Here is a 13,535-nt window from a genome sequence, read left to right on the forward strand (position 1 = left end):
TCACTTAGTTGCAATTACTTTAGCTTCAAAATCTTGAAATCGAATGAATTAATGAAAATGGAAAATCAGAACTCTTTCCTAATTAAGAACCGAGCTTTTCAAGGAAAATGAAAGGATTTAATTTAGAGGGAGATGTTTGGAGAGCATGAAATGTGGCTTGAAGGAGATACATGTGCATTCAATAGAACTCACTGAGCCCAGCCAGATTTGTATTGACGGGAAACAAAAAGCATCTGAAATCCTCTTTCAGTGATAGAATAATTTATGGGCTTTCTTGAAGTGCTCCGAGTTGACTTTCAGTTCAGGGAAATGGGTGGCCACCTCTATTTGTGTCTCAGTGGACACAATTCCTACTAAATTCCTCGTTATTTCTCTTTGTGGCAGTTTGCTGAACCTTTGGAATGGGAGTTTGGGTTTGATTTTCCATGGCTTTGTAACCTTTCCAGATGGATGGGGGGAAACTTCTGCCCTGGCACTGCTGCAGGTGACACTGAGGGGTGTAAGGGTGGCTCAGGTAACGACTCTGAGTTCAGAATGGATTTTATTTTGTATTCTCCCTGAAATCCCATTCTGTGTCACAATCCCTGTGTGACACCTGGGGTTCATCTCCTTGTGCCAGGCAGCTCCCACTGAGAGGAACGTGAGCAGATAGGACCTGGAGGACAGGGCATTTCTTATCCTTGGAAATTCAGCAGTAATTATCATCCCAATTCTCCTCCCCCACAGTGCACAGCACACCCTGGGCTCCCAACAAGTGACGCCTGCAATAATTCCATGTGCGGAAGGGGAGATATTTCCAAGGAGGGTCAGGTTGGCTGCTCAGCTCCCGCTCTGTTATAAAACTGTGTGGGTGGGAAATTGCAGAGCTGTTAGCTGGGAATACCCTCAGGAAGCATGGTGGGACAAAGGGAGTAAGGTGCAGAGAATATAATTACACTGGGTAACGAGCTGACAAAGCCTTTGGCACGGTCCATGCTTGACCTTGGCTTTTTGAGCAGAGGGGGAGAATGTGATGTTGTAATGAAACTTCTGGTAAAAGGAGATCACAGCCCCCAGTGCCCTGACAAAGAGGAGGAATTTTACTTTTCCAGATAGGAACAACCCAAACGGGATCCACTAAATTTGGACAGCACAGTCCTCAAAGAAGCCCACGTACACTTCAAATTGGCAAATATCAGCAGCTGCTCAGTCCCATTGTAATTACCCAAATTGCAAAGGACCGTCTGCAGCGAGCTCTGTTCCATAACTAAGGCAACCCAGCCCCAGTGCAATTGCTTCCTGCCTGCCAGCACTATTAAGTTGTGTTTTGTGACAATTTTCTCCAGCCCAGGCATGTTTGTTTTCTTTGCACAGCCTTGCACCAAGCATTGTTTAAGCAGCACATAATGGATTCCAACCAAGAGGTGCTTTCTGCTCCCATCTGTTTGATAGCACAGCGAGCAGTTGTGATTCATACATGCAGTGTAAATACTGGGTAATGACTGTGGCTTTACTTTGAGCCAATTCCAGGTTGTTTCATTCCTGGGCCAGCTTCTGGGTTGGTTTTGAGGCAGGGAAAAAATGTCTGAACCCAGGCTTGAAGTTTTCAGCTGTTAAATACTTCTCTAACAGAGTGACCCATCTGGGTGCAGAGGTGACAGTAAAAGCTGTCATGAGCTTCTCAAATCTCTACAGCTGTGTGGTGTCCAGTTGGCTTTTCTTGATATAAGTCCACCCAGACACTGCCCCAGAAACTTACAGGGTATTTCCACTTTAAGCTTTTGGGCAACATCCCTGGAAGTGTCCAAGGCCAGGCTGGACAGGGCCTGGAGAAACCTGGGACAGTGGAAGGTGTCCCTGCCCATGGAAGGGTGGGACTGGATGAGCTTTAAGGTCCTTTTCCACCCAACCCAAGCTGTGATTGTGTGAATATAATAATGAAAGGAAATAATAAGAGAGGATTTGTTTTTTAACCCATTTTTAAACCAGACTCTTCGATACGTTTTTGTTTTGCCTTTTTTTTTTGCCTGCTATTAAAAATATTTTTATATTTCCAGATCTTTCAAAACCTCAAATCTGTATTGGTGCAATCAATCAACCCCCTGGCCACCCCCTCAGGGTGTCAGAGGACAGGCAGGGTCCAGCTTTTCCAGCCAGTGTAGGGGATGGGATGGCATGGGATGGGATAATGGGATGGGATAATGGGATGGGATAATGGGATGGGATGGCAAACACACCCTTCCATCAGGCTGGGATTCAACAGCTGTGCTGTTCTTGAGCTGATTCCAAGCTGAGATCCTGCTGCTGGTCCTGCTGGGCTGGGTGGGAAGTCCTGCATCCACAGAGTCACATCAGTACCTGGAAGAGCAAATTTGGGGGTCCTGGATAGATTTGTGGGAGCAGCCCTTGACAGAGGTGGTGTGTTTGGGATACACACATATACAAATGAGGGCTGGCTAAAAGCACACGTATTTTATTATTAAGTGCTTGTTCTTACTACAAAATCAAGTTCACACTTTGCTGCAGTAATTTCCATTCAGTCTAAACCATATTCTATTGCATTTTCCTTTCTTCCCTCTTTTTGTGGCCTGTGAATCCCAGGAATGCCCTGCCCCCAAATGTGGAGCAGACTCCTCGCAGGTCACCAGGCACTCAGGGAAGGGCAGTAAATGCACACCAGAGGCTGCTTTGGGCTGCTTTGCACCCATCCTGCTGCAAAGATTCAGGAAAGGCTCCCGTGCCTCCCCTGGCTGCTTTGTGTTCCTTCTCCCATCCCTCTCCCATCCCACATCCAGATCTGGAGGATCCCAGAGCTCTCTCCCCATCAGCCCTTTCAAAGGGTTGGCAGCACCAGCTCCCCTTTCTCATAATTCACCCATGTTTGTTCTCTCAGAGCTTGTTTGTGAAAATCTTTCAGAGATTTGTTGTTGTTGTTGTTGTTGCAAGGTTTGTCCTGAAAAGGAATATTGATCTTGACCTGTTTTTAACCAGTATAGTTCAGAGGATAATTGGAGAGCTGCTGTAAAAACCAAGGCTGCCCTATTTGCACTGCTTAGATTCAATTAAAAAGAATTTATTTTACTTTGTTTTTTTAAAGTATAAAGCTGGAAATTTTCTGCTAATCCCTTTTTAGCTGGTTAAAGGCACCTAAATATATTTCAGTGTAACCTCAGTGCTTGATAATGAAAATATGGTGTAAAGGTTTAATTCAGGTTTCATGCCTGACTTTTTATTGATAGTGAATAAATTCACAACACAGCTCAGCCTGACAAGGCGCAGATTTCTTTCAAACATCAAACCAGTTATTTTGGATCTGCTCCTGAAGTATTTGCTGCTCAGTCTTACAACATTTTGAACGTGCTTTAGCCTGGTTATCCTTTGATTTTTAAAAAAATGTAAATCAGGAATAGCTCACAGAAAGGATGTAGCTAAGTTGTAAGCATGTTTTCCCTTTGCAGGAGCAGTCATTAGCTTTGTATTCCTTCATGGCAAGCAGGAAATGGGGAGCTGGAGCTGTGTAATTTTATTGATTTTGGTCTGGCACAATGAACTTCTCAGTTTCCTCTTTCTTGAGCGTTGTTTGCTTGGATTTTTAACTCTGGATAGGGATCCTGGACACCAATAGTGAGCAAGGAGCTGGGAATTTAAACAGAGATACAGAGATCCACAGGACCTTCAGCAGATGCTGCCAAAAACCTGATGGGCAGAGGCTGGCACTGGCACTGCTGTAGAAGCAGCACACAGAAATATTGAGATTTTTCATTTTAATTGAAAGTAGCTCTACCTTATGAAGAGAAGTTTCCCAAACTAGGGTCATTCCCAAGTGCTCCTATTTTATTTGCATCCCATGAGCTCCATGATGGGGTTTTCTGTCAGCTGGTGGAAAGTTTTCCTGCTCATTGCAAGGAATGATCTTGAAAGGTTCCTTCCAACTGAAACCATTCCATGATTCCTGCAAGGAAGCCAGGGAAGGAGCAGAAAAGTTGCTTTAGGACCTCATCTGCCATGGGTTCTGCCACATCATGTGGGGCAGAAGGTTTTAAAAATACATAAATCATATATATAAAAATGTTCCATACATTTATAATATGGCAGTGTGGGGAGCAGGAAAAGGAGAGGGTGGAAAAGCTTGACTATCTCCAAGCAGCAGTTGCAGTTTGGTATAGGAATTAAGAGAGGACAAAGCTAAAAGAAAAGAAAACAAATTTAGCTATTGTGTCTTCCAGAGAGAGGAATCTTGCATCTCTCTGTACAGCCAGCAAGAAACCAAAAATCTGATCATTCTGCATTCAAATAATCACTTTTAAATAAACTTGGGGACAAACTTGGGAGTTCTCTGGTTTCCTACATTAATTGGACTGGCTCAGCCAATTTGTTAAGGGCTTGGGAGTCTTTGCTAAGCCATTAAAGAAAATAAAAAACAATTGCAAGAGGTCCTGTTCTCTTAGTTGATGCTCATTATAAGCAGCCACAGGGATGCATCCTTCTCATCTGAGAGCAGGCAAAGCACAGCTGAATTTACTGCCCCCAGGAACCTGCAAAACCATAAGAATTAAATGTTTATTCTTTTCATGTCCTGCACATGAAATATCACTTGGTCTCGGAGATGTTTGCAGAAAATGTTGCACTTTGTGTTCACTTCTAAACTGAAGCCAAAAGAACACCAGGAAATATTTATAGATTTAAAAGCATTGCATACAATATACAGAATTTGTTGGAGGTTGAAATTATCTTAAATGTATATACTTTGTAGACAGCTTGCATTAGTTGGATTGAGTTCCAGTTTCCATGGTAAGATTCCCTGAGTGACTTATTTCTTATAGATTTCCCAGCTTCTCCCTTTTTGTGTTTTATAGATAGTAGAGGAATAATATCAGCCCAAAGATCTGATACGGTAAATACACCTTTTAGCACTAATGCAGAATGTCAGTGTGTGATAAATGAGGGAAATAAAAGGTATTTTCATATAGATAGCAAAAAATAGCATGGAATTTTTCCCTGCTGGAAATAATGGACTTTTCTTCCCCAGTTATGCAGTTTCTAATTCCCGGTGTTAACTCTTCTGATCCAAGAAAAAAACAAATGTGTGTGTGTGGAATGTGACTACCTGATAAATCCCAAAGGTCCTTAATTTCCAGAGCTGTGCTTAGGAGATAAGAAACTCATGACCCTTATTTTTAGGGAACTTCTGGTTTTAAGAGCATAGATGAGAAAGTAAATAGGATCATGGAATCACAGGAAAGTCTGGGTTGGAAAGGACCTTAAAGGTCATATGGGAATGGTAAAAGTCATTTTAACCCCCCTGCCATGGCAGGGACACCTCCCACTGTCCCAGGTGCTCCAAGCCCAATGTCCAACCTGGCCTTGGGCACTGCCAGGGATCCAGGGGCAGCCACAGCAAATCTGGGAACTCCATCCCAGCCCCTCATTGCCATCACAGGGAACAATTCCCAATTCCCACTATCCCATTTATCCATCCCTGCCCTCTGGCAGTGGAAGCCATTCCCTGTGTCCTGTCCCTCCATCCCTTGTGCCCAGTCCCTCTCCAGCTCTCCTGGAGCCCCTTCAGGCTCGGAGCTCTCCCTGGATCCTCCTCCTCTCCAGGCTGAACATTCCCAGCTCTCCCAGGCTGTCCCAGAGCAGAGGGGCTCCATCTCCCCCATCAGCTCTGTGCTCTCCTCAGAACTTTCTCCAACAGCTCCATGTCCATATCCTGCCCCAGAGCTGGGCACGCTGCTTCTGGCCTTGCTCTGACAGCAAACATCAGTGTTTTGAGCACAGTTTAAAACTGGATGAAAAAATGCTCCCAAATGACGCCGTGGTAGAACCCTTTGTCTGTCAAATCATTGAACCTTGATGTCATCTCTCTGTCTTCAAGCTGAAGCCCAGACAGCTAATTTTGAATTGTATTTTTTTTTTTTATTTAGCTCCCTGTGGAATGTCATGGGCCACGTTGCATACAGCTAATTACAAGCCATAATTCTGCCCATAATTATTATTTTATTCCTCTCTATCTCACCAATTTTTACCCCTCTCAGCATTAGGTCACCTTGGCCACAGGCAGGGCTGGCTTTAGCCAAGTTAATACCAGCTCTGGAGAGCCTGGAAACCACTTTGCTGGATTAAACAAACCTGCCTATTTCAGTCTGGCCCTGTCAGGATATAATTTTAAACTTTGAAACCAGAGAAGCAGAATGACCCCTTTTGGTTCTGTTTCTTGTGCTGATCTCTGTCCTCAAACAGTGGATTTAGATACTGGATATAGCTAAAAGTGCATTTATGTTTCCAAACGAATTAATGCTGCTGGTTTGAGTTCCTTTTCAGTCTTTCCCTTATCTGTAGATATTTCCCTTTATTTCTGTGATGTAATTGTTAGAATTTATTTATTAGCTGATCTAATTCATGTATCTCATTCCAGTCAAATCCTTTACAGAGAGGGAGCTGCAAAGACAGATGTGTTAAGACTCTCCATCCCATCAGTTTTCTGCTCTTCAAATGTAATAAATTATTTGGAATTTTCTCTCCCAATCCCGGTAGGGAAAAGCTCACAGCCCTGCAGTGAGATCACAGCCCAAAGGACAAGGGGATCCAGCAATAATTAAGATTTTGCTCAGTGACAGCTCCTTTGCATTCAAATTGCAGAGTGGGCATCTCACCAAGGAGAACAAATTTTCTCCTCCACAAGAATTTCAGGAATAAAAATGGGTTATTTTGAGGCTAGATATCATTATTATTAGACAGTATTCCCAACACCATCCCCATGTTCACAGGGAAGCCCTTAATCCCTGAACTATCCTTCCTTTTCTCTTTCTCAATGAAGATCAATGTGATTTAAAAAGGAAAAATCAACGTAATACTTAAAGAACATGTACTAGTTATAGCAGTTTTTCTGCAGAACTTTTCTGACTCAGAAATAGGCTGCTGTCCCTTTATATTCTTAGTTAATTAAGTACTGATTTATTAATTTTTTAATCTGCTTTATCAGTGGGAATTCTTACTTGACCTTGACTTAATGTTTCACTAATTTTCTTCAAAATATTGAGTTTTACTAACATCAATTCAAACAAAACCCCTCAGCTCCAAGCAACGAAGAAGCAGGGGGGAATGCTTTTCCTTTTTTTTTTTGTTTTGTTTTGTTTTGTTTTTGTTTGATTTTTTTTTAATACAATTTGATGCAGATTTTGGATGTGAATCCTCTAAATAAGAGGGGAAAGTTATGGAGATTGCTACTTCAATCATCCTGAAGTTTGGCCTCTTAGGGTATCAAGGATAATCTCGTGTTCACAGATGAAATCCTCTCTTATGCCACAAAAAAACCCAAAACAACCAAACAAACAACAACAAAAAAAATAATTAAAAACCACAAAAAGGAAAACAGCAAACTGCAGTTTTCAAGCAGAAAACTTAAGCTTGTGGAGAAAAAGTAGAAAAAATTATTCATTATGGTTTAAACAATGCTACTCTCACCAGGTCCACTTTGCTTCCAAAGTCAATTATTTCAAAGGGATCAATGTGGGAATAAGTTGTGGCACCAGCATAGAAATTATTTTAGTGGCTCTTAAGGAAGACTTACAAGTGGCTCTTTCTCAAACGTTCTGAGCAGGAGGCTCTGTACCCCCTACAAGGTGCTTTTTTGATTATTCTCAGTGGAAAATATAAAGCAGTACTCTAATATCTGTATTTATAGTCATTCCCATTTCACCCTGCGACTCGGTTTTGAAAATATTGATTGTAAGGGGAGGGTATCACAGTGTTTCATGGGATTTAAAATGAACTTTTATGGGTTTGTGGCAGAAAGGTGTGAAAACTTTAGGGAAGACTCCACAGCCACTGCAAGGCAAACAAAAAAAAAAAGTTCTAACAAACAAAAAAATCTGAATTAATTTCACAGGAGTATGGCTTAAAGAAAGAGGAGGAGAAACCAAAACACAAACTTCAAATGCCCTTTCTGAAAGAAAGACATTTTTTTCTTATTTTTCTTTACCATTAGAAATTGATAATTTCAAGTGTTTCTGTTTGTAGTCACCCTAACACCTATGCAGTGGGTAATTTTTGTATTTGTGTATTTGTGCTTATGAGTTTCAGTCAGACTAAGAAAAATTATAGTTTCATCTCCTTGCTGATGGAAAAGAACGAAACTAGACGTTTGTCTGAAAGAAAAATCAATGGTGAAGAAAGATTCTGAACCTGGGTCTGTGCAAAGCAATGCAGCATCCATAACTGGGGCCATTACTGTGCTCCATGAGAAGTTGTTTCAGCTTTAGGAATTCTCTGAGAGATGATTTTTGTCTTGTAGCAGACTGTTCTATTCCGCAGCTGCTTTTTTAACTTTGCAACTTTACCAACATCCATTGACTGTCAAATAAGTACCACTGTGTACTCATGAATAAACATAGTTGTCATTTCCATATTAAGAGGGCCTTCAGCTCAAAAGAATCCATTTGTGCCACTGCAATATCTTAATTATTTACTGTGTTATATCGTAATTAATGGTGGTTTTCTCTCTCAAAATGCAATATTCTGTTGATCTCACGGGTTTTGGAAGCAATGCACTAATATTAAAGTCATAATCAACACTGCTTCTAAATATTCATGCCAATAAACGACTCCCATGTGTTTGCTGAGTGCCAAGGATGGTCTGAAGCATTTATTTAGCATTCTAGTGGGATCTGGTTTCTGCAGAGTTCACAGAGATGCAGAATTTCAATGCTGTTCCTGAGAAAGCACGTTTGGATTTGCACGAGCAGGACACTCTGGATAAAGCAATGGTTCTCACTCCCAGCCTGGGCTCAATAAAGCCTTGAGAGCACTGGGGAGTTCTCAGCTCTTTTTCATTTGAACAATCTTGTTTAGTCTATGACAGCTTCCCAATAATTTTAGTTTTTAATAAGGATCTCTAATTTTTCAAACAATTTGAAAATCGCCACATTCCAAGGGCAGGGATGCTCTGCCTGTCACAGAGGCTCCACTGGGGCTCTGTTCTAGCAATCACAAATTCAGACGCTTTTCTCCATAAATCAGTTAGACACTAGAACCCTAAAATGATTCTTGCTGCAATTGGCTGACACAAATCTCCAGAAAAGCCTCGAGTGTACAGGGGAACAGCTGATTTATGGAGCTACTGTTGGAATTTCAAACACGGAAATGCTGTCGTGCAGTCCAGTGAGTTTGTTTAATGAAATGTAAGTTAAATATAAACAGTTTTAAAATATATGTGAGCTGAGTCTTTTGGATCCAGAGTAGCCAGCATATTGCAAACTGTGCTTTCTCCATGGAAGTGCACTCTCCAGAGCCTGTGTAGGTGCATTGCCCATTCCTGTAAGGTTTTAGGCCTCCACTGCTCCAGATCCTCTCCCTCAGCTCTCACAAAAGTTTATTTGGTTTACCTTTGGATGCTTGACATGAAAAAGAACTTGGTTTTTATAATCGGGGGAAAGGCAGTATGAAGATTGCACACAGTCATGATGGTGCTTGAAAATGCAATCCAGATGTCCTGATCCATGCTGGAGTGCATCTGGGATTTCTGTGGGCTCTGTTGCTCATGTCTTGTCTAGAAAGTTCTCTTAAATACTTGTATATGCATGAATACTTTGTCTATTGTTGTCACAGAGATACTTGGTAATAACATTGACGATATTTTTTACTGATATTTCACATTCTTTTGCACTTAACAATCCTTATGCATCCCTTTTAACTGAGCATATTCTATGACCTTAATTGCTGCAACAGAACTTCTTCTTTCTTTTAAGATTATATTTAATTATGCCTTATGAAAAGCTTGAAATACATCATAAAAATTTGAAATACATTTTGGATATTAGGAAGGAATTGTTCCCTGGGAGGGTGGGCAGGCCCTGGCACAGGGTGCCCAGAACAGCTGTGGATCCCCTGGATCCCTGGAAGTGTCCAGGGCCAGGTTGGAACACCCTGGGACAGTGGAAGGTGTCCCTGCCTATGGGAACTAAATGGTTCTTAAGACCCCTTCCAAGCCAAACCTTCCTTTGATTCCATGATGTGTCCATTTCCCTGGCAGAGCCGGGTGCAGGATGATGGGCTCTGGGTTTGGACTCAACCAACTCTGTTTTCCTTTTTCAGAACCACCCAGCACTGCTGCAGTTTGTAATTCAAGCTGAAAATAAACATCTGCTCATCGATCTGGAGAGGAATGAGTAAGTACCCTGCTGCTTGGTCACTTTGTACTCTTGGAGGAGGGTTATAATTTTAAAATTGATGGTTTAAAATTAACCTGGGGCCAGTTTTGCTACTGGTCCCCTATAAAGAGTTCCCTAACAAGAGAGTTTTGTTCCAGTTTGGATTATGGGTATTTGTGCATTGCTGATAGAGCAAGAATCTCTATGGTTGTGTGCATTTTATGTGGGGCTGAAAATGGACATGTTGCCTCTCAGGGTTTCTCTGTGTATTTCTTTTGGATTTGTCCTCCTTTCCTGTGGTAAGGCCTTTTATTTATAGGAATCTGGAATACCCTAAACGCTCTGGAGTCTTTTGGGGAGGACTCGCCCCTCCTAATGCTGTCTGCACACACTGTGTGTTCCATGCAGTGTCCGTCAGGGCTGATGAGTCAAAAATTCGGGACTAACCTCTGCTGGAATGTTTAATGGAGCTCTCAGGGTTTGCTGGCAAGGGACTGATGATGGCATGGTTGTGTTGTTCATGCAGCCCAGGACCACTGCTGGGCTTGAGCCTGTGTTTGTGTGCATCTTTTTCCATGGGCTCTTGGAAAATCCTGCTCATGCCCATGAGATTTCAGAGAGGGATCAGGGGCTGCTGTAGATGTGGTCCCATGGGCAGAGTTGTTAAAGGGATACAGAACCATACAGGAATGAAATCACTGCTCTGGAAGTCCGTGACAAATGGAAAAAGTCATCAAAATCTTTGTCTACCCCATGAGTTTCCGTTGTCCTCTAAGAGAATCTCAAGGATGTATGGTGGGAATCCAGATCAGGACAACTGCATGCTGTTTGTCAAAGGCAAACCAAAGATCACTCTCAGCCTAGGGAAAACTTTTTATAACAGTTCCCAAGGATCTGTGAGCTCTGTAGGTTCCCCTGCTGGGGAATCAAAGCCACAGAGGAATTATTTTAGTTTAGTAGAGAAAGCACGGACGCGAGCGATGCAGTTTGATGTTTTAGGAGGAAGGAATGTGCCTCTGAAAGCAAATGTCCAGGGGAGGCTGGGGACATCCTGCCTCAGGCTGGGGATGGACAACATCAATGGAAAACCGTGGGGCACCTCTTCAGTCCTCTGGGGTAGAACAACTCAAGATGCTTTTTATTCCCAGTCATTTGGATGAACCCTAACATTACCCAGCTGTGATGAATTCTAGTTCACATTATTATTGGACATTGAGCCCAAATATTGAGCTTCCTTTATATTGTTTAATGCCCCTTAGCTGTAGAAAAGCTGTCCTTGAAGGGTGCGTAGATCCCCCATGCACAGGTTGCTGTGTTCCAGGAACTAGAGGAGAATTTAATTCCTTTAGTAAACAGGGATTTCACTTTATATTCTCTTAATCTTTGTCGAAGGGTGTGCCTTCCTGCAGGAATGGGAAGTATGCAGCAATTGAGGAAACTATTTACATTCCATGTCAGCGATTAAAAGAACATAAAAACATGAAAAAACATAAAACTGCTAATACAGGCTTTGCTGAACATACCAAAGTCTCTTGTACCTGTAATAAAGTCAGATTTAGAAGACTTTAAGATGCAATCTCCACCTCTTTTAGAAGCAGGACAGGAAAATGCAATAAATTACCTCTGTGGGCGTCTGTCTGACTGCATGGATTTGGAGATGCTGAGATCTGCTCCTTAAGAAGTACATTTATCAGTGATTGTTTTTTCAGTTGGGGTAAACTGGAATTATTTTTGTTAGTTTGGTAGGGTGTCCAGCTGAAGATTAGCATTCTGGAAGAGCTGTGTGTGGTGTGGACAACATGAGGTTCCTCATCCCACCAGGAGCTTCGAGGCACTGTTGTGGAATAGGACAATCAGCCTTGTCTGGGTTTGGGACTTGTAGCAGATGAGGCAGTTCACAGACCCCAAACCACAGGAAAAAGAAGTGGTCACGGTCTTGCAAAATAATTTTGCTCTTTTCTTCGAGATTTCTGACCTTGATTTTCCTAAGAGACTATGGTCTGAGTGTTGCAAGTCCATGCAGAAGTTCTCTCGGTGTGTTCATGTGTGGGTCAGTTCTTGTTTCTGTAAATCACACCAGGCACTGCTCTGCAGGACTGGGATGTACTTCTCAGGGAAAACAATCCCAAGCTCTTTGTGCTTGTCCATGGAAGTCGTGGTTGTGTTTCTTCTGCCTGTAGTTCTGGTGTTGGGTTTGTTGTCACTGGCACAGGAGATGAGGGGGCACGATCATCCTGCTGCTTCCAGGGACTCTGTAGGGACATGGAGTGGGAAATAATGCCCAGGAGAGAAATGAGAGCCTGCATTTCTGCAGAGCAAACAGCTCATGGCAGCAGGCCAGGCTGGACCTGTGGGTTCTGGGCTCCAGAGGTGGGGAAGGCTCATCAAAAACCTGGGGAAGGGAGCAGTGATGCCATCCCTGCTTCCTGGGAATCCCCAAGGATGTAGATGAGCCCCTGCTCCCTCTTTCTGATACTGGTGTGGAACATGGAGCTCAAATGCCTTGCAAGCATTGAGACATTGCTCACCTGCTGCAGGTAGGAGTGGAGAGAGGAACACAAACACTTTTGGAGTAAAAAGTGGCAGCACACGAAGCTCCGAGAGGTGTGCTGTTATCTTTCTGTGGTTTCATGTAAAGCATTGGAAAATGGTGGGGGTGGAGGTGCATGGGACCCCCCAAATTACATAATTTGTGCATTGGGTCATACAAAAAAACCTGGATGTGATTTTCCATGGTTGGGAGGAACAGCTGCTTCGAGTAGTCTTGACATTAAACTCCATTTATTGAAAACCTTAGAGATTTTCCAAACCTTGAGTTATATTTCAAAACATGATTCAGATGCATTAGGCAACCCCAAGTGGGGAGCAACGTGTGAATCCATCTGTTATCTGTGGAAATATTGAATGTCAGTTTGGTGTTTTCTGATATTTAGACTCATCAAAATGTGTTCATATGTACTGGGCAAGATGTTCTGAGTGACTTCTGGAAGAGTTACTGGTACCTGACTTGGCAGCCTTGGGTTTGAAATCTCGATGGCTTGCAGTTGTTGAGATTACTTTTGTGGATATTCATTAAATACTCTGGTGATTAATTTCCAGGCACTGCCCATTTGTAATTGCAACCCCAAAATTATTTGTGGTGGATTCAATTTGTCACAGGCAGAAAACCTGCGAGCGAGCTCACGTTGCAAGTACATTCCTTACCATGATTTAGCTGCAAAAGATGATTGCACTCTTGAGAACCTTCAGCTCTGTAGTACCTTAAATGTTTTAGAAACACTTGTCATATGGAGAGATTTCCAGAATCAGCAAAGCATCCATCAGCTGCAAAATAAACCACTTTTTGGAGCAGCTGACTGGGCTGGGGTGCATTACATCAGTAATACTGATGCTCTGCTGGTGTGC

The 13,535-nt window shown here is 42.5% G+C and overlaps 1 protein-coding gene across 1 annotated transcript in view; it reads left to right on the top strand.

Annotated features, from left to right (window-relative positions):
• The window catches only part of ADAM12 (ADAM metallopeptidase domain 12), a 170,263-nt gene that overhangs the window by 33,971 nt on the left and 122,757 nt on the right, over positions 1-13,535 (top strand). Inside the window, exon 3 of the mRNA XM_062496601.1 lies at positions 10,075-10,148. Coding sequence (XP_062352585.1) covers positions 10,075-10,148 — 74 coding nt within the window. The remainder of the gene's footprint in view (positions 1-10,074; positions 10,149-13,535) is intronic.

The sequence above is a fragment of the Cinclus cinclus genome, chromosome 7 (genome assembly GCF_963662255.1).
Source record: "Cinclus cinclus chromosome 7, bCinCin1.1, whole genome shotgun sequence".
NCBI lineage: Eukaryota > Metazoa > Chordata > Aves > Passeriformes > Cinclidae > Cinclus > Cinclus cinclus.